The sequence below is a fragment of the Mus caroli genome, unplaced genomic scaffold (genome assembly GCF_978045245.1).
Source record: "Mus caroli unplaced genomic scaffold, Mus_caroli_1 scaffold_16, whole genome shotgun sequence".
In the NCBI taxonomy this organism is placed as follows: Eukaryota; Metazoa; Chordata; class Mammalia; order Rodentia; family Muridae; genus Mus; species Mus caroli.
Genome location: NW_028227271.1, coordinates 21,862,384 through 21,889,199, shown reverse-complemented (window position 1 = coordinate 21,889,199; position 26,816 = coordinate 21,862,384). Strand labels below are relative to the sequence as shown.

The 26,816-nt window shown below is 50.1% G+C and overlaps 1 protein-coding gene and 1 long non-coding RNA gene across 9 annotated transcripts in view; one reads left to right on the top strand and one right to left on the bottom strand.

Moving 5' to 3' along the window:
- The window catches only part of LOC115029420 (uncharacterized), a 9,504-nt gene extending 2,185 nt beyond the window's left edge, over nucleotides 1–7,319 (bottom strand). Inside the window, exons 1-3 of one of the 3 annotated variants that reach the window (XR_003834989.2) lie at nucleotides 7,236–7,319; nucleotides 4,563–4,670; nucleotides 3,049–3,279 (exon numbers count right to left, since the gene is read on the bottom strand). This is a non-coding gene — a long non-coding RNA (uncharacterized LOC115029420). The remainder of the gene's footprint in view (nucleotides 1–3,048; nucleotides 3,280–4,562; nucleotides 4,671–7,235) is intronic. The other 2 variants (XR_015045642.1, XR_003834990.2) reach the window with 2 other exon arrangements.
- Nucleotides 1,044–26,816, top strand: Septin3 (septin 3). Of its 6 annotated transcripts, none has more exons than XM_029470058.2 (12): nucleotides 1,044–1,309; nucleotides 3,652–5,084; nucleotides 11,569–11,760; nucleotides 15,203–15,331; nucleotides 15,661–15,742; nucleotides 16,362–16,499; nucleotides 18,153–18,270; nucleotides 18,791–18,886; nucleotides 21,443–21,542; nucleotides 22,684–22,735; nucleotides 23,018–23,111; nucleotides 25,507–26,816. In XM_029470058.2, the coding sequence occupies exons 2-12, from the start codon at nucleotides 3,671–3,673 to the stop codon at nucleotides 25,570–25,572; spliced, it is 2,481 nt and encodes an 826-aa protein (XP_029325918.1). In that variant the 5' UTR covers nucleotides 1,044–1,309; nucleotides 3,652–3,670; the 3' UTR covers nucleotides 25,573–26,816. The 6 variants fall into 6 exon arrangements, with proteins under 6 accessions (XP_029325918.1, XP_021039544.1, XP_029325922.1 ...); XM_021183885.3 differs by having other exon boundaries at nucleotides 23,476–26,816; XM_029470062.2 differs by lacking the exons at nucleotides 1,044–1,309; nucleotides 3,652–5,084 and adding an exon at nucleotides 7,137–7,175.

Sequence of the window (26,816 nt, the reverse complement as noted above, 5' to 3'; positions counted from 1 at the left end):
CTCAGTAAGTACTCGATTTATAGGACTGTATTCTATACCTATATACATGACACTGAGAACAAATGTCTCGGCTACAGCGGCTGCAGATAGAAAAATGACAAGAGGTTTGCTCAGAGATAGTTAACCCTGGAGGGAAAGGAGGCAGACCAGCAGGCGAAAGACAGAGATGGATGAGACGCGGGTCTTGCTCTGAAAGGAGGGAGGCGGGGTGGATTCTAGATCTTCAGGCTGGAAGAAATCACTTCAGGGCATCTAATCTCTAACTGAGAAGACAGCTGAGGCCTAGGAGGGTTTTGTTGTTGTTGTTAGGTTTGTTTGTTTGTTTTTTCGGGACAGATTTCTCTGTAAAGCCCTGGCTGTTCTGGAACTTACTCTGATACCTGCCTCTACCTCCTAGTGCTGGGATTAAAAGTGTGTGCCACCACCTCCTGGCCTATTGGGCAGGAGTCTTATAATGGAGTGGTCAGGCAAGGAGATCCCAGGGCCCCTGACTTCAGCCCCAGCTGCTTGATCTCCAGGGGGTAATAACGCAGTGTAGGCCCTACAGAGCCCGGTCCCCAGGGTGTCCAGGCTGATTTTGCCACCTCTTTTTTTTCTCAGGGCCTCAAAACATGTAGGGAGGGGAAAGAACTCAGACAGCGCCCCTCCCCCTCCACTGTGATTTCTTGCCGGTTGCCTGGTAACCAGGGCATAGCCAGCTATGGCAACCTAAGGCTCAGAGGGGAGAGAATGGGATGAGAAGAGAAGAGGATCCTGGGCCCACACGTTCATCATTCAGTCACTGTGAGAAACATGCCGAGTGATTCTTGTCAGGCCCTGGGACCCAGAGAAGGATAAGATCTGCGTCTTTCAGGACTGTGCTGTCCAATATGGTAGATGGACATTCAAATGAAATAAAATTGAAAAAAAAAATCCAGGTCCCTGGTCATCATAGAATAGTGGGAAGTGCTCGGGAGCCACCTGTGGCTGGTGGCTATTTTATTGGACAGTGGACACATAGAACATTTCCATTATCACAGAAAGTTCTATTGGCCGGCCAGAAGCTCACTCGCCAAGGAGAGCAGCTCACAGGAAAGCAGGCCAGAGCCCTCAGTGTTGTGGGGTATGGCAGAAAGGAAGTGGCAAGATGATGGGTCGAGGACATGCCAAGAGAATGTTTGGCTTGTCTCCTGGCTCAGAGTGAGTGTTTAGGGCACGTCTGTGGTGTGGCGTGCACTCTGTGGCTGAGATGCTGTGCCCATCTGCTTACGTGCCTGGCTTTTGCAGAAGGCTCTGAGTTTCTCCAGCCTGGCTCAGTCCCTGGCACAGAGTAAGTACCCAGCCAATGGCGGCTCTTCCCACCATGGTCCTTCTCATACTATCATGTCACAGAGCAGCCTGGTGCTGGGGAGCACAGGGAAAGGTACTTAGCCCAGTGGCCACAGGCTGCTGAGGATCTGCCTCACCAGAGACAGCTGGGGTAGGTCTGTGGATTTCTTTGAGGTCTGGCCCGGGGCTGGCTAGCTTCATACCCTGAGTCTTACTTAGTAGAGGATCTGTCTGAAGCAAGATGGGTCTCAGAGAATGGATCTGAAGGGTACATTTGTATACACAGACATTCCAACATGAAGCAGAATCGCAGGCGCATGGACACAGATGGCCCTGGGGTCAGCAAAGTCTTAGGTGGTTGCAGAGGGAAAGTGGGAGGGCACGAGACAAACAGGGACATCACCGTTGGAGTAGCTCAGTTCTCTCTTACTGGTGACACTTCTCAAGGGTCCAGTCTTGGAGACAAGGACACATGGGTTATGCGCCATCCCCTCCCTAGGTGGCTCTGCGTTTAGGGCAGCTCAGCTGGCTGACGCCCATAGCTCTGTAGGATTCCAGAGACTCAGAGCAGCCATTCACTGCCACCCACTCTCAAGAGGCCAGAGCCTCCCTGCCCGGAGCTCTGTCCAGCTAGAGGGACAGGTCAGGGGAGAACTGGGCCCTCAGCTAGTGGACTGTGATCGGGAGGCTTAGTGAAAGCTCAAGAGAGGACCCAGAGAAGAGAGGTCTCTGAGCCCGGCCACATGGCTAGCCTCTGGGTGCAGAGGAGGGGGTGGGGTCTGCAAGAGGTCCAGCTTCCTTGACTGAAAACCACCGGCTTCTTTTCTGTCTTCTGATCCAGGTAGGTGTGCCTGCGTGTTTGTGTGTGTGTTATGTGGGGTGTGGGGGTGTGGGGAGGGTAGAACCAAGGTGTTCACAGGACACGGGGCTCACTGAGGAGGCAAGGATCTAGTGACACAAGAACAAGGTGATCTCAGAAGTTCTGGTCCTTGGGTCTGTGGCTAAGCGAAGGGTGAACACGGTGTGCCCAGGTGCATGTGGTGGGAACAGTGGGCGAGAGAGGTCAGGGCTGCAGGGATATGCCTAATGGAGAAGAGGCAGAGAGGCTGGACAGTTGAGGGAAATACATGGCCAGAGATGATAGGCTGAAGCCATCCCTTAAGGCAGAACAAGAGCCCCCATGCTTCCTGCTTCTCCTGTTCCAAACTTCAGAGAGACGGATGCGATACCACTCTCTACTGGCAGCCCTCACCTCCCCCCGCCTCTCCCCTGCCCCCCCGCCAGTCTTGGCCTGTGGTGTTGAAAGTAATGGAGATAACTTTGTCCCAGAGGCAGCACCAGTCAGCCCCCTGGGAACCCTGGAGACCACCTTGGGTAGTATGGTTCATCTACCCACTTGGCAATACTGGATCATCGAGGTGGGGACCCCCTTTTCTCTCAACTCCCTGCCCCCAGGCAGCCTTTTCCAACCTCATCCCTGACCCACTGCCCAGACCACAGAGTCCTTCAGTCACGCCCCACGGATCCACTACTCTCAGATCCGTTCCCAACATTTCCCCTTTCAAGCTGTCTTTGAAATGGTTGTTCCTAAGAGCAGCAAGGATCAAGTTATCTTGCAGGACCCGAACGGTTTTGCAGCCTCGCCTGGACCCTGTTCACCTTTAGCCTTATCTCTACTCTGCCAAGCAGAGCCTGGAAGCCTTGTGCTGGGGCTTTCAAAAGGAGGCTCTTTCTTCTCACCTGTGGGCTGTCCTTAGGAGCTACCTGATGCCAGGCACAGCTTCCTTCAGCTGACATCCACCCTATTCAGGCTTCCCCCAAATGTCTCTCACCAGCAAGACTCCGGCTCAGGGGCTCTTTCCTAGTGGGGTGCAGGGACCCCTGGTTCAGACTCTGTTCTCAGGCCATCTGGACATCCCACAGTCTCTGACCCAGATACCTGGACTCTTGTTTTCATTGCTATGGTGGTTTCTGCAAGAGACAGGCAAGATTACCTTCTTCCAGAGTCCTTGAATTCATATGTAACCTCCACAGAGCTGTGCAGGGAGAGCGTCCACCCTCCGGAACCAGGGAAAAGAGATAGCTAAACTCCATGCTGGGTTCTCTGATGTCAGGGGCAAGTTGTTTGATGGCAGTGCCTATAATGTGGCTGCAGACTGGGCAGCTGTATGAGGTGTGTGTCAATCTGCAGCAGGTGGAAGCTGTTGGGCCACAGGAAAACACAAACTTCCCTAAGGACTCAACAGGTCCTCACACTAGGTTCCCTCAGGCTGGCAGCGCCACCTGCTGGTTGAGAGCTGAGACTTTGTCCTTGTCCACCCTCCTCCCTTGTGATTGCCTTAGGGAAAGCTGAACAGCCTGGATGAACCACGCCTTCGCACCTGCTCCTCCGGAGATGCAGCCACACAGGGCTCCAGGCCCCAGAACATCTTTCTCTCACAGCCACATGCTGGGGCACCACACCCACCAAAAGCTCGCTGCAGATGTGTCCCCCCTCATCCCTGTCATCAAGAAGACTGGGCATTTGGATGCCTTCCCCCAGAGTAATGTCCTAGAGAATTCCAAACAGCCAAGCATTAGATCCAGGGCCTCTAGTATGTCCCAACAGGGCACTGCCATGGGGTCCCTGAGTTCCATGCCTCCCAATAGCTTTATGCCCAGGAAACTCAGCTCTATTTCCTTAACAATCCACCAGAATGTCCAAACACGGCCCTTAGATGCCTCACTTTCTCATTGGGAAGAATTGCCCAGTTTGCACAAGGAGGCTGTCACCCACAGAGAAGGGAGGCTGTCTGCTTCAAGTTTGCCACTCATGGCTCAAGTGCCACAGGTCAGGACCTCCTCTGAAGGCCATGGGAACCCAGAACTTACCAAAGTCAGCAGAACATCCACAGGGAATAAGCCTCTGGTGTCTTCATGCCTGACTTTACCTTTCCAAGCTCAGTTCATTCAGAGTTCATCAAGCCTCCCGGGGCCAGGTCCCATGGGACAAGTCCCTTCCAGAGCCTCTCCAGGAAGAGGCAAGTGCAGGCCCAGGGGTATTCCCAGATCCCGAGCATACCTCCAAAGGGCTACCTCTGCTGCAAATTTGTCTGTTGTGAGCACAAAAGTAGATAAAGCCAGACATATAGGCTCAGTGGCTCTCCACAGACCAGAACTGGCTATCAATATGCCTACACTAAACCCATCCAGACTGGTCAGAAGCGCAGAGCTTCCTGTTCTCAATGCCAGGATGGACCTGGCCACCAACTTACCTGTAGTATCCAAGTCAGGAAAAGTGACAGACTCGATTGCAGCAGGCACAGCCAGGGATTTAGCTAGAGCAGTGACAACCAAGTCAGGCCAGGTTCCGAATTTGGTAACTGCAACATCAGACAAACAGGAAAGTGTCAAGCTTTTGACCACAGGGGGCTCAAACATGGCTTTGCCAACATTGGATGAGGCCAAGCAGGGCATAACCAGGTTGGACACAGTCAAAGCTTTGGCCAGAGCCACTGTAGGCAGGCTGGACACAACGACAGATTCTCCTGCCTTGGAGACAAGCAGACTAGGTACAGCCGTGGATTCAGTTGTGCTGGTCTGCCCAGACCCAGCCAGTAGTGAGACCAAGCGACACACTGTCAACAATGGGACTATCCGAGACACGGTTACCTATGCTACCTCTCCTCTAAAGCCGAGCAGAAGCACAGACCCAGCCCAGGACCATGGCACTGTGGGTGCTTCCACAGACAGCCTCAAGGAACCCACCTCGCTGGACCTGGCCCGTGAACCCAAAGGTAAATGCAAGAGCTTGGTTGCGGGGAAGCCCTGCTGGTGGGCGAGCAGGGATACATCCAGCTCACCAGGTTATGAAAGAGAGTGGGGGCTCTCTGGTCAGAATTGAATAGGTGGCAGAAAAGGGGACAGGGGTTGAGGGGCTGAAGGATGCTGTCAGGAGGAAGGCTCACAGCTGAGGATATGCTAAGTCCTCTTCTTGACCAGGATCTATGCTTGCTGCTGCTGCTGCTTCTTTTTCTTTTTCTTCTTCTTCTTCTTCATTGTTTTTTTTTTTTTTTTTTTTTTTTTTTGAGACAGGGTTTCTCTGTATAGCCCTGGCTGTCCTGGAACTCACTTTGTAGACCAGGCTGGCCTCGAACTCAGAAATCCACCAGCCTCTGCCTCCCGAGTGCTGGGATTAAAGGTGTGCGCCACCACGCCCGGCTCTATGCTTGTTTCTTAGTTCTCTAAAAAGTCAGGCTAATTGGGTGATTAATAGGTGATTCCAGCTTTAAGGAAAGTCTATCTGAGTTCGAGGCCTCCCTGGTCTACAGAGCATGTTCCGGGATGGCTCTAGTGCTACACAGAGAAACCCTCTCTGGACACCCCCCCCCCCTGAAAAAAAAGGCTAATGAACAAAAACACAGAACTGCTACTTAAAAGGAATGTCAGTGACTGGGAGGTAAAGGTGGGAGGATAACGTTCACAGCCAGCCTTACCTGGAAGTCTTGGCTCCAGCTCTTTAAAGTTGGAGGTATGTGTGTGTGTAAATCCTATACATGTCTATAAACAGGTCAGCACAAGGGCTAGGAATTCTATGGATGTCTCAGCTCAGATTCTGGGTCAGGAGAAAGGCTTGGGAAATATCCAGTCCAATGCATGAGCTGAGTCCTTGGCTCGTCAGAGCCTCTTCTATCCCACTGTGCACACAACCTCCGTTTTCACTCTTTGTGGTGTGACCCCAGCTCTCCAGCTTCAGCTCAGCTCTCTCTCTCCTGAACTCTGCTGGACTCTTCCCCCTGGGTATCTCCAGGACATGTCCAGAGGCAGGGAGTCCTTTTCTTCTAGAACCAGCTGCTGCCCTCCCCCATCTTGCTCAGCTGCAGGAACCATGGTGATGGGATTCCCAGGTAACCAGTCTTCCTCATTTTCTTCTCCATCCCATTCAGTCTATTCCCAATTTGACTTATGTACCTACCGACTCTGTCCTTGACCATGTTGCTGTCCTGGAACTCACTATAACTATGTAGATTAGGCCGGTTTCAAACACCATATATGTGTAAACTGTACATACAAATATACATATATAGTTTCTATGCAGCCCTGGCTGTCCTGGAACTATGTAGATTAGGCTGGTTTCAACCCACAGAGCGCCCTAACCTCTGCTGGGGATTAAAGGCATGCACAGCCACACTTCGCAGCTGTCGCTACTATGTATCCTTCTGCTTCTTCCCTCTTCTACAAAGCTGCGACAGGCACTTAGTTATTTGATGGCAGAAGGTAAAAAAAAGTTTCACTATCCCCACCCCTAACCCTACTGTGCAGACTGCCTCTCCACCCTCTTAGATGGGGCAGCCCTTGTCTGCCATCTTTCTTGCCTCAGACCAGGTTCACATTTTGAGTGTTCTCTCACACACAGCGCTCTACCCCCTCTGGGCTTCCCTACCCGCGTTGCCCTTCACAGAAAACGCCCCTTTATTCTTTTCCTCTCTTCTCCATTTGCCTTTCCAAGTTGGCCCTCACCTGCTCCAAATCTTCCATTATATCTTCATGGTGCCCCAGCACCTGTGCGAACCAACTTTCTGTTTTCTCTATTAACATCCATAAGCTTTAAGGTCAAGGAGGTTTGGTCATCCTCAGGGTTGATCAACTAGCAATGCATCAAAGACTTTTTGGGTGGGTAAGAGAGGCTCAGGGAAGTTCAGGGTTATAGGGTTCAGCACCCAGGCTGGGAGCTGGGTCTGGAACCCAGTTCTCTTGATTCGGAGCTCAGTCAGCAACCGCGCCTGGGCAGAACCGCGGTGATCAAGCGCAATATCCCAATCACCGCGTGACTCACGCACGCGCACGGTCGCCGGCAGCTGCCACCAGCCTCCTGCGCCCTGGACCCGGTAAGGGGCTAGGGATAGGATCTAAGGAGACAGACAAGAACTGGGATACAGGCACCTTACCCGGTCGAGCATCCCCAGCTCCGGCACCCGCTCCCTGGTGCTGGCGCGGGAGCTGCGGGAAGGGGAGGGGCCCTCGGCGAGGCTGGCTTGCGCGCGGGTCACGTGGTGCCGGTGGCAGCGGCGGCATCGGTGCGCGCGGGCAGGGGCGGCGCGGCGCCGAGCGAGCGGAGGCGAGGTCCCGGGCGGGCGCGGGGCGCAGGGGCGGCGCGGCCGGGTGGCGGGTCGGGCGGGTAGGCGGTACGGCGCCGAGGGGCGAGGCCCGGCTGCAGGGGCCGCTTGGCCCAGGGAGAGCCCGCGCCCGGCTCAGCCTTGCAGCCCCGCGCCCTGAGCATCTCCCGGAGGACCCGAGACAAAGGAGGATTCATGTCCAAAGGTAGGGCTGTCGCCTGGGCGCCTGGCACCGGCCTGAAGGAGGCTGCGGCCCCAAGCCCTACCAAAGGGAGGGTTTGCTGTGCTGAGGACCCCACGTGCAGTGTGACATATGCATGGGCGCACGCACACCCGGTGGCACACACTTGGAAGCATAGTCTCGGGCAAAAGCCTACAGAGAAGCTTGGGGAGGTATGGAGACCCAGATGCTTAGGGAAAGCCTCCGCTGGGGCACATCAGGGCACGCACACACACGCACAGCATGAACTCCGAGCTCGGGTACCAGACCACCTACAACCAGTAAGAGACCTGTGCGCTGACACATCAGTCAGTCCCCTCCCCCCACACAGAGACCAAGCACAGAGACAGGCACCAGCTGGTGGTCTCCAAGGGAACTATTGGCCTCCTGACTAGAATGGGGGAAGGGGAGTGTCCCAGGGCCCTTTGCTTCTTTTAATGGAGAAGGATTTGTTTGTTTCTTTTCTTTTTCTTTTTTCTTTTTTTTCTTTTTTTGGAGCTGCCCAGGGCTGGAGCTGGGATGAACTGGAATTGGGTCTATGATGGGTGTGGGATCTTAAAGGCTGCTGGTTACCAGGGAATGGATAAGATTCCTCAGCTTAGGAGGGAAGGGAGAGCCCTAGCCATAAGCTAAGGGGACAGGCACTATCCCTAAAGATCTCCTTTTCCTATTGCCACCTTTCCAACAGAGGGGTGGGGTTTCTGGTCCAGACAAAGACAGAGCCATTCATTTTCCCATAGTAGAAAGCACTATATCCTTGCTTGTCTTAGGGATGGAGTCTGCTGTCCTGAGGGACCAGAGCTGAGTCAGGTGGACTGTCTCTCTTTCTGGAGCTCTGGTGTGGCAGGTACCTAGCAGGGAGTGCTGCAGACAGATGCACCCTTTTCTGGGTGAGCTGGGAGCTTAGGAGTGGGTCCCCAAGGACCATCTAGCTGCTTTCTGCCATGAGCACAGCTATGGGCTCTTTCTCTATTCTTGGGGAGCCCTCTTTCCAATCTCAGATGCAGAGGACAGAGGAGGTTTCAATAGGTGTACCTACCTTGACTGTGGCTCACATAACAGCTATTTGTTGGTTGGGGGTGGGGTCCAGGTGCTCTGGGGAAGGAGAGAGGTGTCTGCAGGGACACCTGCCTGGTGGGACTATGATCCGTCCACTATCTTTCATCCATCCATCCATCCATTGTTGAGAGTCTATGATATGCCAGGTGTGTTGGGGACAGAGAACAAGAAGGCATGGCTCCTTCCTCAAAGAGGGCTGGGAACTTGCACATATTCACCGACAGGGCTTTTACATGCATGGTTTTGCATGGTTTTCACAGTAGGCCAAGCAAGCAAGGCAGGTACATCCCCTATCTTCTGAGAAAAAAACCAAAACCAAAACCAAAACCAAAACCCTAGGCTGGGATTCATGCCTGTGTCAGCTACCCATCAAAGGATGGCCTGGTGGGACCTGGGGAATGGGAGGAACAGACTCCCATAGAGACCAACTCCAGAGCGGTCTACTGGTTAGGTCCCCTCACAGACAGTGGGTCCTCCAGGACAATGACCTTGTCTTGGATACAACGATATCCTTGGCATTTACTGTAGTGGTTGATTTAGTTGGGCTTTCACTTGACAGCCTATGGAATGTCCTGGAATAAATGAATGCGCTTAGGTACTGTAGAACCTACAGAGGATGGAGGCAGCCCACAGTGAGGGGCCCACCACATCAAATGGGCAGGCTTTCAGTGAGGAGTTGTTACTTAGCTGGGATCTTGAGGGGGGACAGGGCGTTCTAGCCAAGCTTGTTCCACAGCAGCGTGGCCATCAAATTGGCCAAGGAGTTACTTGGGCATTTGGTCAGCTTCCTCTTTCAATCAAGGTCAGACAGACAGAGCCATCATTTGTAGGCCACGATGTAAGACCGCATGCTTTGTAAGCATACTTGCGACCTCCACATGTACAAGTACCCTTGCCTGCATCCCTGGTTGCTTGTGTCACAGCACAGGCTGTGGGTACCAAATGTGCCTGGCAGGCAGGCAGGCAGGCAGGCAGGCAGGCAGGCAGGAAACCAAAAGGGCCAGGCTGTGGGAACAGCAGGAAGAAGAAACTGGTTCCCAAGGCAGATGTGCTAAAGGGGCACATGAGCCATGTATGGAGTGGAGGAGCAGACTCAAGCTATTCAGAGTCAGCTGTCTCAGGGCTGAGCCAACCTTGCTGCCCTCTGGAGCCACCTGGCTGGCAACAGCCTCCTGGGAAGCAGGAGGGAACTGAGCCAGGCTCTGGGGAGGTGTTAAAGCTTTGTCAGATTTAGCTGTGCCTGAGGAGGACAGGGAAAAAGAAGACAGGGGAAACTTCCCATCAGGAAGTACATCTTGCCAGTACCAGGAGAAGGACCAGGTGGTGGGGGTACCAGAGCAGACTCCTGCCTGGGCTTGGCGGTGGGGAGGGAGACACGTTCCCACTTCCTCCTGACCATCTGCTGCTCCGTCGACTCTCCTCACACACAAGGCTGAGATGCAGGGCGATAGTCATGAACTACCCTAAGATGGCAAAGCCTCTTAGAGAACATGGAAGCAGAGAATATGTTTGGGAAATTAGCAGCTGGGGACACCTCCCCCTCCTAAATACATTCCCCGTGCACAGCGTCAAACCTTCCCCTCTCCAGAAAGCCGAACTTGAAAAGGGTAAGGGCAAAGCTTGGATCTGTGAGGCTATACTCCGGGCTCGTGAGCATCGTACCTCTCGGTGATGCCCACCACAGTCTTCATCGTGGCCCTACTACCATTCTCCAGAGGAAGAAGCAGGCTGAGAGAAGAGAAGTGGCCCACACAAGTCAACAAGCTGACAGACAGCAGAGCTAAGATCTCTTTCACCGCACCCCCCACACTCACTGTACAGAGAGGGAGATAGAGTTGCTTTCTTCTTGGACTTATTCTGTTGGACAGTGTGACCCTGCTACATCTCTCCTATGTGTGAACACATCTTGGGTCTGCCAAGGGGACCCTTGATCTTCTTCTCTAGGGAGGGAGGGCTGTTTTCTCAGCCTTCTCTTCTGTGGCTTACTGGTATGAAAGTGTTATCACAGGGAAATAGCAATCCTTGTTTGGGTCTCAGTCCTTACCATGGGCTCTGTAGACTCAAAACTTGGTGTGGAAGGGTGTCAGGGGATCCTCTGCTGCACACCAGCCATGCAACTCATGGCACGGAGGGGAAACTGAGGGTGAAGGTGGATTAACACTCTGCAAAGAAGGGTGGCTCCGATGGCTTCTAAGAGACCCAAGTAACCGAGGCTGTTGACAGTTACTAGACCTAGAGACATAGACCTACTGCCCTAAAGGTTCTCTGTTCCATAGCTGGCAAGGTAAGATGTAGGTCTGAATAACTGAGATGTCTCGTGGAACAGTGATCTTTGGGAATGGAGTTAGCCATCCAGGAAATATTTGGTACTGTGTAGAGATGCTTTTGGTGGCCATATCTGAGAGACTTGAGACTGTAGATGCTAGTAACTATGCTGCAGACATAAGTCTGTCAATCCTGCTGCAGTAGATGATACCCAAGTATCGGTAGGGCTAAGGGGAAGGGGCCCTTGGATCGCACATGTAGATGTAGTGCCTTGGAGCAGGTTCAGGATGATCCATTGTCCTCTTCTGGCCTCTGAATACACATGGTACACACACTTACCTTATGCACTTACCTATGCATAAGGTGAAAACAGATAAAAATAACCCTGGAGAACTGCATCCTGGAACAGATTTTGACACTGACCTAAACTGTGCTCATCTTGAGCAAGTCCTCAGGACATCAGTGTTTTCCCCACATCCACTGTGGGACCCAGACCAGATGATGTTATGGTCTCTTCTAGTCCCAACGCCATGACTCCATATCAAGACACTCTTGGTCTTCCATGAAACCCTTGCTCTCTTGCTGCTCACCCTGCCTATCTCTCCCACCTTGGCTTTTCAGGGCTCCCAGAGGCTAGGACGGACGCAGCCATGTCAGAGCTGGTACCTGAGCCCAGGCCTAAGCCGGCGGTGCCCATGAAGCCGGTCAGCATCAACTCCAACCTGCTAGGCTACATTGGCATTGACACCATTATCGAGCAGATGCGCAAGAAGACCATGAAGACAGGCTTTGACTTCAACATCATGGTCGTTGGTATGGAAAGCCATGGGGTCATGGAAGGCCTAGTGGTGGGCAGCACCCAGGATCCCATTTCTTTCCCTAGAATGGCCTGGCTTCTCTAGGGTGAGCTCTTTCTAGGACAGAGGATTTCAGATGCTGATCACAAGGGCCTGGTCCCCTCCTAACCTGCTGATTCAAGGACAGGAGATTTGGATGGATGGCCAGGCTAGCTTCCCCACTAACAGTGTAGACAGGCTACCTGTTGGTCACTCTGAGCTGGCTTTTAGGTTTGTGGGATGGCCTAGCCTTTTCCCACCTGGAATGGGGTAGCCTTTTCCCACCTCCAAGAGCCATGAGAGGACTGGGAAAGAGAATTTTTTTTTTAAAGATTTATTTATTATATGTAAGTACACTGTAGCTGTCTTCAGATGCACCAGGAGAGGGCTTTAGATCTCATTACGGATGATTGTGAGCCACCATGTGGTTGCTGGGATTTGAACTCAGGAACTTCAGAAGAGCAGTCAGTGCTCTTAACCGCTGAGTCATCTCTCCAGCCTCAGAAAGAGATGGTCTTATTATTCATGTTTTGTAGAACAGTAAAGCTTCAAATTTTTCCAGGGTTTTGGTCACTAGCATCAGTGAGTCACAGAATGTAGCAGAAAGGAGCATTTGTCTAATCTGAGTTGTTCCCTGAGTGTGCAAACAGAGAGCGAGGCATCCTCTTCTCCCTTCTTCTTCTCCCAGTTCAATCAGCGAACCCTGTCACTTTAGCCTTGTAAAGGTCTCCTAGGTGTGTCGGCTTCTGCCCATCCCTCTACCACAACTCTAGGCTGAGCTAGGGTCTCACCTGCATTACTGCAGCTACGCAAGCCAGCGTTGCTCACATAGTACTGACCTGGAGCAGGATAAGAACCGTGGCCAGGTTAGAAATCCTCCCAGCAGTTTGCTACAAATGCACCAGCTGAGCTGACAGTGCGCTCTCTGAGGCAGATGTTTAACTTTCGCCTACCAAAGTCTTAGCACAAGAACCAGAAGCAGTTGGCTCATGGACACTTACAGCTGGGCTGTGGGACAGTTGGGGTGACCTTCACCCTCCTGGTCTCCCTTCCTCTCCAGTTTCTTGTCCACTGGCTACCCAATGGCTTTTCCAACCTGCAGAACTCATTGGACCATCCATCCTAATTCCATAGCTCTCTCTCTTTTTTTTTTTTAAAGATTTATTTATTATATGTAAGTACACTGTAGCTGTCTTCAGACACTCCAGAAGAGGGAGCCAGATCTCGTTGCGGATGGTTGTGAGCCACCATGTGGTTGCTGGGATTTGAACTCCTGACCTTCGGAAGAGCAGTCGGGTGCTCTTACCCACTGAGCCATCTCACCAGCCCCCCATAGCTCTCTCTTAACCTCGGGATAAATTTAGACTTCTCTCCCGACTGGGAGCTGCTCCAAGTCAGCTCTTACCAGTTCCCATCTACACTCCACTCTGCACACAGAGGCCTTCTACTTGCTGAGCTCTTTCCTATAGAGCCGTCATTACATGATGGTTTAAGTGGCTTTGGCCAATTCCCCAGGTGGCATGAGAAAATGCATCTGTTTGCCACTCCTAGTCTCTGCTGGTCCCTTCCTTCCTTATCCATCTGTAAAGAGACAGCAGGGATCACATGACAAGCCCAAAGCAGTGGGAACACCTCAGTTGGTGTCTAGAACCCTGGGCTTTTTCCTCTCTGCCTGGCCACTTTTTCCCCCCAACATACCACACGGATGCTTTAGACCAGCCCTTCTTGGTTTTACCATCCAGTTAATTCCTCTTAAAGCCCAGTTAAGCCACAGGTTCCGAGTTGTGGCTCTGAGGTGGAACTTCTGCAGACATCTGGGCGAATGGCAGCATTGGTCACCAGCTACGAGGCATTCTGAATTCTTAAGCATGAAAACTGCTACTCAGACCTGTGGTTCTTGAGCGAGCTTGCACTTGGAGGCCCTCTTTGAAGGCAGAGCTATATAACTAACACAGGCCGAAAGGGAGCCGTCATGGAGGAAGGTGCTGTGGTCCTGCCTGCCCAGCCTCCTCTCCTCTCCTCTCCTCTCCCAGCACTTCCTCCAATCGGTCATTAGGCCTTCTCAGAACACAATTTAAAAAGTAGTGGGGCTTGGAAGGATGGCTCAGTAAGCAAGAGCACCGGTTGCCTGAGGGATTGAGTTTACATCTCCAGCATCTACATAAAAAGCTAGGTGCAGCCAGCTACCTTGTACTCATGGTCCTGGTGCAGTGGGGAGCAGAGATGGGAAGCTCACTGGGCCTTGCTGGTTACCAGCCTAACTCCAGGCTCAATCAGAGATCTCATCTCAAAGGAATAAGGTGGGGAGTGATAGAGCAGCACACTCAGTGTCCTCTCCTGGCCTCTGCAAGCACATGCACTGGTACACATACATGAACATATAACATATACTCCCATATATACATAAACGTACGTACATATATACATAAACATAACATACACACATATATACATACATGTTATACATACATATATACATATGCATGTACACACATATATACACATGAGCATATATCACATCACACATACCACATATATATACACACACATACTTAGGTATACATACATACATGCATAAATGAGCATATAACATCCATCCATACATAGCCTATAATACACACATCACATATATACAGATCTATACCACACACCACACACACGTACACATATATGCACACACATACAACATGAATATATAACATACATATATACACAGAATATATATATGTATGTGTATGTATATGTATATGCATATGTATGTATATGTGGCACCATTCTTGGGGTGTGAGCCCTGGTCTTGCATTCACTGGCTTTGCTGCCTCATACATGTTACATTAGAAGAGGTTTCTAGGGCTATCTTAGCTAGGGATATAACTCTGTTATGAGATATACAAGGACGGTATAAAGAATAATTTTAGGGGTTAGGGATTTAGTTCTGTGTGACTGTCAAGCACAGTGCCCTGGTTTTCAGTCCCCAGCACCGGTTGGGGGAGGGGCGTTAAAAAGACCAATTTTATTAACAGATGTGGAAATGCTCAGGCACCATGAGTCGGGATCTGAAAGTAAAGTAATTCTTCTGTTCTCACTTTTGCTGTTATCAAATACAGAAGAGCTAAGCTGAGTAAAACCACAAGCCAAACCAAACCAGAAAACTACACCACCCACACTACCCACATGCACAAGTTGTGCTTTCTCCCCCTGGTCCTGGAGTCCATGAAGGGACATGGAATCCAACTGTCATTTCCCAAGGCCCCTCTGTGTTAAAGAGACACCAATGCTCATTCCTCAAGGGGTGTTCAAATAAGGTTTGGCCTGGACTACAGCTCTGGAGTTCTGTAAGTGCACAGGAGGGCTCTGCAGCTCAGGAGGCAGATGTGGGGCCTGTCTCCCTTTTTCTGTCTCCCCTTCCCGTGCTGCAGGCCAGAGTGGACTGGGCAAGTCAACACTGGTCAACACCCTCTTCAAGTCCCAAGTGAGCAGAAAGGCCTCCAGCTGGAACCGGGAGGAGAAGATCCCCAAGACAGTGGAGATCAAAGCGATTGGGCATGGTGAGGACTAGGCCAGGATCCTCTGTGGACATCAGTGTGTGTGTGTGTGTGTGTGTGTGTGTGTGTGTGTGTGGGGTCGAGGGGAAGCTGTGCCAAGCAAGAGAAAGGAAGGGAGCATACTGGGGAACGAGGAAGCCCAGGGAGGATTTAGATAGAAGTAGAAAGAGGAAGAAGCCAGGCACGGTCTCCTAGGTGTAGCGAACAGCATGCGTAAAAGTGCTGAGTGGGAGAAGTCTGTAACCTTGACTTTGCACATAGCTGCTTCTGAGAAGTATGGGTGTTGCTGGCCAGTGGACCGCAGGACCTCCGATGCTTTCTGTTCTCTCTAGTGATAGAGGAAGGTGGTGTCAAAATGAAGCTAACAGTCATCGACACACCAGGTTTTGGAGACCAGATCAACAATGAAAACTGGTAGGTGCCTGCCTCTGAGATTTTCTTCCCCTTAAATATTATGCTAGGAAGACAAGGCGAAGACTCATTCCCACTGAGAACTACCTGTATCTTCCCTCGACAAGTAGTTTGGTCCCATGGGAGCTATTCTTGCTGACCACCCATGGAAAGCCATTCGTTGGAGAGGCTGAGGGAGAGCTGGCTGTTGGGTTGAGAAAGGAGGGAGTGGGGAATTGTGCCCCGACTGTGCTTCAGAGGCACGCTGGAGTTTTTTTCCTTGGATCTTTGGGTGGATCCCATCTGTCTTAGTTAGGGTTTTACTGCTGTGAACAGACACCATGACCAAGGCAATTCTTATAACGACAACATTTAATTGGGACTGGCTTACAGGACCAAAGGTTTAGTCCATTATCATCCCCAGGCAGGAGCATGGCTGACGTAGGACTGGAAGAGCTGAGAGTTCCACATCTTGTTCCAAAGGCAGCTAGGAGAAGACTGACTTCCAGGCAGCTAGGATGAGGGTCTCCAAGCCCACGCCCACAGTGACACACCTACTCCAACAAGGCCACACCTCCTAATAGTGCCACTCCCTGGGCCAAGCATATACAAACCATCTATTTTTTTTTTTTCTGCCCTTCAGCTGGGAGCCCATTGAGAAATACATCAACGAACAGTACGAAAAGTTCCTGAAAGAGGAGGTGAACATTGCCAGGAAGAAACGCATCCCTGACACCCGTGTCCACTGCTGCCTCTACTTCATCTCCCCGACAGGACACTCGTACGTACCACACCTACTCCTCCTGCTGGGCAGTTTGGGTCATCTGTGCCATAGATTGGAGACACCATAGCTGGACTTAGCTGGGGAGAGCCAGATGGCTGGAAGGCCATGGCCCTGGGACCTTAGGGTTCCTCAGACTTTTTATAAGAAAGTAAAACTGGCCGTTACCGCCTTCCATACTGCTCACCAGTGTCTCCATACAGCCCAGCTGTACCAGCAGAGAGAACTTAAGCAGAGGGTACCTCGTTAGCTCAATGATACTTGCTTTGGGCAAGGCTCAGGGGTATGGGGGTGGCAAGAAAGGTGAAGCCGAGAGAACCAGGGCTCCTGCATTGGGCCTGGTATTTAGGCAAGATATGGAACTTGGCTGTGGGAATCTAGAGTGGCCATCTCAGTTGGGGGAGCCAGACATCTAGAGATGAAGGCTGTGCCGGGAACACGCTTTGTAAGCAGCAGGTGGGCCCCGTGATAGGGAGTGTGGCAACAGGCAGAGGTCAGACATCTCATCCATGTTTCCAGCCACCCTCCTGCGGGGTACTGTGTACCTCTAAGCCTCTCTGCAAGGTCAGAACTTAAAGCTTTTGAGAGGATGTAGACCCTGAAGTTTGAAGGTGCCAGGGGTACCCAGCCAGTGCTGAGTGGTAGAGGTTGTAAAACAATAACCTTGGATCAGATCTAGGTCCTCAATAACCTGAGGGCTTTTAAAGCTTGTTTTGTTTTGTTTTTTAAGAGTGGGTACTAGGGATTGAATCCAGGGCCTTACACATGCCAGATAAACACTGTACCATTGAGCTATATACCAGCCCTCTTCCTCTTCCTCCTCTTCTTCTTTTACATATTTATTTATGGTTTTTTTTTTTTTTTTTTTTTTTTTTTTTTTTTTTTTTGAGATAAGGTTTCTCTGTGTAGTCCTAGCTGTCCTGGAACTGGCTCTGTAGACCAGGCTGGCCTCAGACTCAGAGATCTGCTTGTTTCTGCCTTCTGAGTGCTGGCATGTGCCACCATGCCTGGCCCTCCTTTACGTTTTAAGACAGGGTCTCACTTAGTTGTCCAAAATGGCCTTGAATTTACTCTGTAGTTTAGGCTGGCCTTGAAATTGAGATCTTCCTTCCTCAGCTAGCAAGATAGCTCAGCTAGCTCTTCCCAGACCTCAGTCCACAGTTAGGGGACACTGTCAGACAGTCTGACTTAATGGATCCCCAGATTGCAAACTCGAGTCAGACTGGGGGGGGGGGCTAGAGCTTGCCTCTACGGTATGAGCTGTAGGGACTGACAGGAGGCCATTGAGAAGAGTTCAGTTGGTGATGACCATCCATGTTTGTCCCCCAAAGAAAGAAATTCTTGGGTCAGGGAAGGTGTTGTGGATGGTTTGAGAGAGTTTAAGGAGAGGGATGCTTTGTATAGAAACTGAGGGAGATAAGAGGGAGCTTGACTCTGAGGGGTTGAGGACAAACTTGGGGACATGCAGCAGGTGCTGAAGCAGTAGACATGTGCAAGAGAAGAGGCTGCAGCTGCAGGGCCTCAGCTGCCTGGCCTCAGCCAGGTTCCCAGACCAGTCCGCTCCTCAGGGCCATCAGGCAGTCTGGCGCAGTGGCAGTGGCTGAGTCAGGAAGGGGATGTGGCTCTGACCTTCCTGCCTTCTCTGGGCCCCAGCTTACGACCACTGGATCTTGAGTTCATGAAACATCTCAGCAAAGTGGTCAACATCATTCCTGTCATTGCCAAGGCTGATACCATGACCCTGGAGGAGAAGTCGGAATTCAAGCAGAGGGTGAGCTGGGGCCTCTCTGTCCTTTTCCTACCTCTAGTGCTGCCTTCCCCTCCTCTGGGTCCAAACCATCTCCTGTCTGCCATGTCTTCCACTTCCCTAGTACTCCAGTTCTCCACCTTAACTCCCTCCCACTTCCCCATCCAAGGCAAGGGCTAGATGTTCCTGGGACCGATGGCAAGGCCATCGGTCCCAGGTTTCCTTTCCCTCCCAGTCCACACTTGGTCGGCAAAGGCTCCCAGATACACTCATCACCGAGAACCCATCCAACGTTAGGTTACTAATCGGTAGCAAAGCCCTGCTTGTTCCCATTGGGTGAAAAAGAAACCAAAAACTAAAAACAACACGGAAGAGGTCCCAGAGGAAGAGTCTTAAGCTGGTCTTGAAGGAGAGCTGCGAGCCCGGGAGGTGGGCTTTACCACCCTTCCCTGCCGCCTGGATGTCCCAGGGGCGGAGCCTGTGCTCTGACTCCTCCTCCCGCTGCCCTTAGCGCGGAGACCGCTTTCCTATCTGACCTCTCTAGGTTCGCAAAGAACTTGAAGTAAACGGCATTGAGTTCTACCCTCAGAAGGAGTTTGATGAGGATTTGGAGGACAAGACAGAGAATGACAAAATCCGGGTATGTGCACGGGGCCCTCTTTGTCACCAGATGCCCCCTCAGTGCCTCTGGGGGTAGGGTGGGGGTGCCTTCAGGTCCTTCCTCCTGTTCTTCCCTTACTGTAAGCCGTTGTCCTGTCACCTAACCCAGACAACAGGAATTATGGAAGTCAGTGACCCTCACTAGGACTGTGAGCTCACAGAGGGGCTTCCTGTGCTCAGGGAACTGGTCCCTTCCATCAGCAAATAGTAGGCAAGCCTCGCCTTCCTTCCCAAGAGTTGGCAAAACCATTGTCAGATGATGGGGCACTGGGCTAGTGCCCAAAGGAATCTATACTCTAGGTCAGTGTTTGCCTCGGTTTCTCCCTCTATAAAATACAGAGGCTGGACTAGGTGAGCGGCTTATGGGCTTTCTCTGTCCCTAAAAGAACTATTTAAAAAATAAGCTTGAGCAAACGACATATGTTTAATGCGTAAAGGCACTTGATGGCAAGCTGATAGCCTGATGAACTGGATCACCAGGATCCATGTGGCATAAGGGAAGAATTAACTCCCAAAAGTTGTTCCCTGATCTCTGTATACACTTGAGAGAGCACGAGTGTAAATACACGCACACGCACATGCAATGTAATTAAACATCTTAAACAAACAAACCACTTTAGAACTCCAGTATACACCCCAGCAGAGCAGGACTGCTTGGCTGGGCCGTCGTGGGCACAGAGCTCTACAGCCCTAGCAGCTGCTGAGATGCCTTCCATGGCTCTGGCTGCACCAGGGAACCAGGTTTGGAGACTATCAACTATGTGATGTCTAAGGTCTTGCTCTTAATTAAAAATCTTTTGATTCTGCATCAGACACCTGGGCCCATTGATCAGCCTGTGTGCCCAGTGACAAATCAAATCTCTTACAGTTTAGGTTTTGAGACTCTTCTAGACTCTTCTAGAAAGTTGAATACTGTAGAGAAGCCCTTTACTCCTTACAGTGGGACAGACAGTTGAAAAAGACAACTGAATTAAGTTCATCACTTAAGAAAAATTCCTTTTAATGACATTAATTTACTTATTTGTGTGTGGGGTGAGTGATGGGGAGCTGGTATGTGCCTATGGCATGTATGGAGCTCACATGATACCTTTTAGGAGTTAATTTTCTCCTTTTACCAAGTGGGTTCCATGGATCTAACTCAGGTCATCAGACTTGGTGGCAAGCATCTTTATGCATCGAGCCATCTCACCAGCCTCAGATAATCACCTTTAAAAGTGATGTTTACAAATCTTAAATGTTGGAGAAGAAATATTTTAGGTAGCTAAAATGCCTTTAAAATATGTCACATCTATAGGCCTTCATGTTTTTGTGGTGCTAGGGACTGCATTGCCTCTCTCTCTCTCTCTCTCTCTCTCTCTCTCTCACACACACACACACACACACACACACACTCACAGACACACTCACAGATGTATACACATACAGATCAGAGACACAGACACACACAGACACACACAGACACACATACATACATTTTGTGCAGTGCGGAGGATTGAACCTCAGCACTTGGGTCTTGGGTCTGTTAGGCAAACGCTCTATTACTGGCCTGGACCCTCAGCCCATAGTCTTTTTTTTTTTTTTTTTTTTTTTTTTGGTTTTTCGAGACAGGGTTTCTCTGTATAGCCCTGGCTGTCCTGGAACTCACTCTGTAGACCAAGGGCTAGCCTGGAACTCAGAAATCTGCCTGCCTCTGTCTTCGGAGTGCTGGGATTAAAGGCGTGCGCCACCATGCCCGGCTTCCAAAGTCTAGTCTTAATGTCAAAGAAGTTCACTTCCATCATCTATCTCATGCTTGGCTTAATATTCAGAGAATAGCTCTACATGAATGTGTCCTCAGTTTACATACTATATTCATATGCTACATGAAGAGATTTTGGCTAGCAAGGGGCCACATAAGAGTGTTTCCCAGCAACCATATCATCTGGTAACATGGTCACTGCCTTATTAGTTTGTATACTTCTATGCTATGAGTTCACCCCATGGCGTAGTCTCCCATGATCTTTTCCTAAACTTACTCTGTCATTCAGCAACACATGATTCTTTTATCCAATGACAAACACACCAGGCAGATCCATTTGGGTACTTGTCCTGATGGAGCAGAGCAGCCCCATCTCAGAGCAGAGCCCTGAGAGCTCAGGACCTGGGCATCTGCCAGTAGGATCCATGGGAGCCGAATAACACATCTCAGAGTCTGGCTGGCGCCTGGGTGGGTGCTGTTTGTGAGAGAGTCCCAAAGTGGTTCCAAATCAAATGAAAATATGTGTCCAAGCACAATGAACTGTTCAAAGTGCTCTCTAGTTGAAGGAAAGCCAACTTAGTGCAGCTAGCCAGTCAGACAACAGTGTAGTCAGGGTTGGGCCCAGGCCTTGAGTCCCAACTCAGTCTTTTCAAGGGGCTGAGTGCTGTTGCTGTTGCAACCAGTAGCGTCATTGAATGAGCAAAGGAATAAGATGTGAAAGGCCATCCTGCTCTGGACACTCAGTTTGGAGACTAGCACTGAGCATGCGCATCTGGTTTTGCTTTTCTCCTTCTTCAGCAGGAGAGCATGCCCTTCGCTGTGGTGGGGAGTGACAAGGAGTACCAAGTGAACGGCAAGAGGGTCCTTGGGAGGAAAACGCCCTGGGGGATCATCGAAGGTAATCCAGCGCATCTCCCAGAAGGACAGGCAGCTAGAAGGAACAGGACAGACAGAAGGAAAGAGCAGCTATGAAATAGCAAGAGGTCAAAGTGTCAGTATCCTAGAATACGAGGATATTATTGCCAGCCGGAGGCTGCCCTTAAGGAACTTACAGTTTGAGATGCTCGTCACAGGCAGGAAACAATGACACCATTTAACGCGTGACCAGGTGGCAATGACTTGGCCTGCCAAATGAATATAAGACACACACAAATTATTTTATTTTATTTTTTTTAAAAGCTATTTATTTTATGTATGAGTACATTATTGCTCTCTTCAGACACACCAGAAGAGGGCATCAGATATCATTACAGATGGTTGTGAGCCACCATGTAGTTGCTAGGAATTGAACTCAGAACCCCTGGAAGAGCAGCCAGTGCTCTTAATTGCTGAGCCATCTCTCCAGCTCTGACCTTGAATTTATGATCTTTCTGTTTCTAACTCTTAAATGCTGGGATGATGTGGTGCGTCACCGACTTCACCATACCCAGTACCTTGGGATTTTATTTCATTATTTCCCTTGAATTAGAATTATTCATGAGAATGTTATATATGCATCATTAAGGCCAGAGAGTCATGTCTTATCCTCCTCTGTTCCCACAGTTCTTGGTGAGTGGTTTGCAGACAGCAGTTACCCCATCTCTGTCAAATCAATTTACTGTATAGAATGTGACCTTTGTAGGCTGGGCCAGTTATTAGGTCCTATGTGTTTTACCTTCTTTCAAGCTTTATCCTATCTTTAGAAAAGAAACTATAACAGGCCTTCACAGGTTTCTTAAACTCCCACATTAAATTTTTGTTAAAAAATATGGGACAAAACCAGTCCATATTAAGATCGATTCTATAGTGTCTAGAAGGGTACCGTGTCCATTAGACCTGATTTAAAAAGTATTTGCTCCATTTGTAAAAAAAAGAAAAGGAAGAGAAAGAAAGGAAGGGAACCAGTGCACTAGCGAACAAGCCTCAGACAAGTCCACATAAGCACCCACCTCATGCTCTCATTAAAGTGGCCTAGCTGCTGGGCCGACACTAGTGAACTGGTTACCTGCTGGGCCCACACTAGTGAACTGGCTACCCCTTTCCTTCTGTTTTATCTGTAGTGGAAAACCTCAACCACTGTGAGTTTGCCCTGCTTCGAGACTTCGTCATCAGGTACGATACGCCCCCACACTCCCCCAGATGGCACGTTTAATTATTTGTGATCAAAGGCCATCTGCCCAGATTCACTTCCTGAATGTCTGCCCTCTCTAACAGAGCTCTCTGTCCCAGTGCATCTCAGAGGGGTTGTAAAATTGACATTGGTCCTCAAGGGTGGGTCCCAGTCATTGGGTCCAGTCTACCGAGGAGATGTGTTCGCCTCTGAGGTGAACCACCTTTTCCTCTTCTGATCCCTGATCGTATCTGCTTCTCTTTTTTTTCTCTGTGTCCCTTCAGGACTCACCTCCAGGACCTCAAAGAAGTAACACACAACATCCACTATGAGACTTACAGGGCCAAGAGGCTCAATGACAATGGAGGCCTCCCTCCGGTGAGCGTGGACACAGAGGAAAGCCACGACAGTAACCCGTGATGAGCCCTTCTCTGTGTTATCATACATATCCCCCTTCTCCAAACACACACACATCCCAGATACCACCTCCAGCCACCACCTCCTCTCAGCTCTGTCCCCAGGCCTGTCTGGTATTTGTGCAGTATTTTGTCGTGTGTGTGTGTGTGTGTGTGTGTGTGTGTGTGTGTGTGTGATGGAGAGTGCCTGTGTGTGTGCGTGCATGTGTGTGTATGTATGCATGTACTCAGGGGTGAGGTATTTTCATTGCCCTCTTTGGAAAGTCCTTTGTAAGTCTGCTTTCTCCATGACTCTCCATTCTGTCTCCTTTTTTCTTGTGCTCCAGAACAAAAAGCTGTGCGCCTCACTCAAGAGGTCTGGGGAAGGTTTTAATTTATAATGCTGGGAGCAGGTGAGCCACAGGCAACTCTTTCTTACTTCTGACCCACCCACAAACTGGGGCTGCAAGTATTCTTCATGGACTGGTGGCTGAGCTAGCCTGTGGTGGGCTGTAGGAGCTCAGAACAACTTTTCACTGTAAGTTGAGGTAATCTGGAGGAAGGCTAGGACTTCTTGGGGAAACAGAAGATTCGTGGGGAGCAGAGAAGAAAGCTGAGGGGTTCCTGCAGAATTGGTGTCTGAAAATGGAGCTCCACCCTTGTGTCTATGTTGGGGTCACTGTCAAACAGCGGATCATCACCGCTGCAAACCACTGCTTTCTGTGCCCGCCTTCCCCGTATTTCCAGGCTGGTTGGTTGCTTCCTCTTCCTGATTTCTCTTCTCCCTCCCCAGCGTCCTTTGCCTCCTTTCTTCATATATATTCATACATTCACCCCATTTCCTGCCTGTCTCTGACCTTTTATCTCCCTTTAGAGTCATCTATGTTAGCTTCCTTTCTATATTTAGAAGTCATGCCCAGACTTTCTAAATTGACTTTCTATTGCCCTAAGATAGAATCACAACTAGGGGCTGAAGAGATGGCTCTGTGCTTCGGGGGACCTTTTGCTCTTGCAGAGGACCCAGGTTCAGTTCCCAGCACCTTCTTGGTAGCTTACAGTTATCTGTGACTCCAGTTCCAGAGGACCTGACACCCTCTTTTAGCCTTTAAGAGCATGGTGTACATACATACACATAGACAAGCACTCGTACGCATAAGATAAAAAAAAAAAAAAAAAAAAAAAAAACCTTAAAAGAATAAGATCCTAAGTAAAAGCATGGGGCAGGGCATTCTGAGATTGCAAGAGAATTCAGAGTTATAGAGAAGACTAGGAAAGCCAGTTTCTGCAGCTGACCACTGAAATTTGCTCTGACTTGGGAGTAGCCTGGGGAAATGGGAGAATTTGGTAGCTTGGGCTGCTCCGGGTATTCTGTTCAAGGAAGCACATCTATTGGCCAAATGAGGCAACCTTTAGGTGGAGGAAATTATATTCACAAACTAATTCTGAAGTATCAGAAAAAATATACAGAGTTTCTTAGGTGACTGGATTTGTGAGACAAACTAACACAGTTTCCCTTTCTTTAGCAGCCTTCTGTCTGCATTAAGCTGGCTTCTCTGTGGCTTTGTTTCGTACAAACCCAACTCACTCTTTTCTCTGTTCTCATTTGTCTGTCTGTCTTTCTCGGCTTCTCCCCTCCCTACATTCTCTCACTGTCCAATCCTGTAGATGTTCCCAGGAATACCCACAGCCATACATTTAGCCTTCTCTTGCCTTCTCAGGAGCCTTGTATTTATTAATGCATACTTTAACTGCTCCTTGCACATTCAAGTTGTTCTTTTTTTTTTTTTTCCCTGTAGTTTCTAAGGCTGCTTTAAGGAAAGCCATTTAGTCATAGGAAAGGGAAGATACCACGCAATTCTGTTTACAACTGATCTATCTATCCACTATGCCACCTCCCGGTCCAGCCTGGGTGTAGAACTGGTCTTCACTGAATGCCAGCATTTATGACTTCAGCTCTTTATTACCCAGTCACTAGGAAAACAAACACACAGAGAAACAAAAAACAAAAAGAGATGGAAGACCCATAATTCAGTGGACCAAGCAGAAGTGGTCCTAATCCTATGGTCTTAGTCTTTCCCGGAGACTGCTGTCACTACCCCTCATCTATAACGTCACTAAAGAGTGGCCAGCTGTTAGGCTAGAGTGGTAGCAACATAGAGCTCGCTGACTGCTCCAGTGAGCTGCCCTGTATGGTGACATGGGATTGGGCACCTAGGGCCAGCAAGGGATAAGGATGGTGGGTGTTGGAGAGGCTAAGTAGGAGAAGGCTGCCTGTCTCCCCTAAGCTGTGGTCTCATTCTCCCTGGAGAAGCTGTTTTATGTGTCTGCTGCCGGCTGCCGGTCTCCACACCCTCAACCGTTCTCAACTCCCCCTGCAGGGAGAAGGCCTCCTGGGTACTGTCCTTCCACCTGTACCAGCCACCCCCTGCCCCACTGCTGAATGAAGGCCATTTCAAGTGCTGCTTCTCCCTCATCCCTCCCAGCTGTTATTGCTGCAGGGCCACGCCCCTTTTAGTGCTGTGCTTGTCTAGCCCACCAGCACAGCCCCTCTCAGCCCTCAGCAGGTGGGAGGGGCTAGCTGCCGCTTTAGGACAGTTGCTTCCTCTGTTTAGCCAAACTACTCCTCTCCTCCCAATGGAATGGAGTTCCTGCCAGCACCACCCTGCTCCATCATCTGTGTCAGCAGCATCCCAGTCCTTGTGTAGGGAGGAGGAACTCCTGGGGAGCTGCTCCTGCCCTTGCAAGCGCATACCAGCGACTTATAACTGTCTCCAAGGGAACCGGCATTGCTCTCTAGCCATTCATCTGCATGAGTACTTTCTTGGCTACCTAACCGGTCAAGAAAGCAACTTTCCTGCTTGTCAGAGTCACTGAGGTCAGCCGTGTGAGCCCCTGTGTGGGACAAGGGTGTTTCCTTCATTGCTTAAAGGTATTTTATAAGGGTGATTCATTATACATGGTGGGGAGCCAGAGGCTAGCGTCACTTAAAAAAAAAAATCACCGCTGGTGGCTGGCCCAGTGAGTATGTGTGTAGACAACCTGTTTACCCCAAAATATGGCCATCTGGGAAGTGGGTTTTGCTGAAAAGAGGTTGCTGGAGTTGACTTATCCCCAAACTTTAAAAGGAAGGGAATTTAACACACACATGGACTACCCCAAACCCACCAGCTATACACTCTAGGAAGAAAAATAGCACCCTTTTATACATTTAGCAATAAGAGGGATCTCTTCCCACCTCCCCTGACTATTCCTACTCCCATCCCCCACCCTGGTAATGTGAGCAATGCATTAGCCTGACCACAGGTGGTCGCTATAGGCTAATGGAAAATACCCAAATGGAGGGCAAAGCCCCCATCAGATGCATGAATGTTTGCGAACGAACGGCTGTCACTGCCCCATACACTGTGTCTTTCTAGAACCCTCCCTCAGCCACCCCACCTGCCATCTCCACCTGGACACAACTTGCTCAAAGGCTGGTGACTTGTGGGCCATTCATCTACAAGTCCCGGAGGAACAAGAGGCCCAAGCCTCGGGGATGCAAGAATGGCCCATTTTAAAAATGTTGTTAGTCCCAGCCGACGTTTTTTGGTGATATTCCCGTTTAGTTTCCCAATTGAAAACAAGCCAAACAGACACTTAGACTGGTCATGTAAATGTTGCTAGCCTCTGTTGTACAACTAAACATTAC

What these genes read in the sequence shown, in the direction of transcription:
- Septin3 (XM_029470058.2), top strand. Translation starts at nt 3,671, where the DNA reads ATGAACCACGCCTTCGCACCTGCTCCTCCGGAGATGCAGCCACACAGG. An exon ending in AGTCGGAATTCAAGCAGAGG is followed by an intron (nt 18,271 to 18,790) that starts GTGAGCTGGGGC and finishes TGACCTCTCTAG; the next exon opens with GTTCGCAAAGAACTTGAAGT. An exon ending in CTTCGAGACTTCGTCATCAG is followed by an intron (nt 22,736 to 23,017) that starts GTACGATACGCC and finishes GTGTCCCTTCAG; the next exon opens with GACTCACCTCCAGGACCTCA.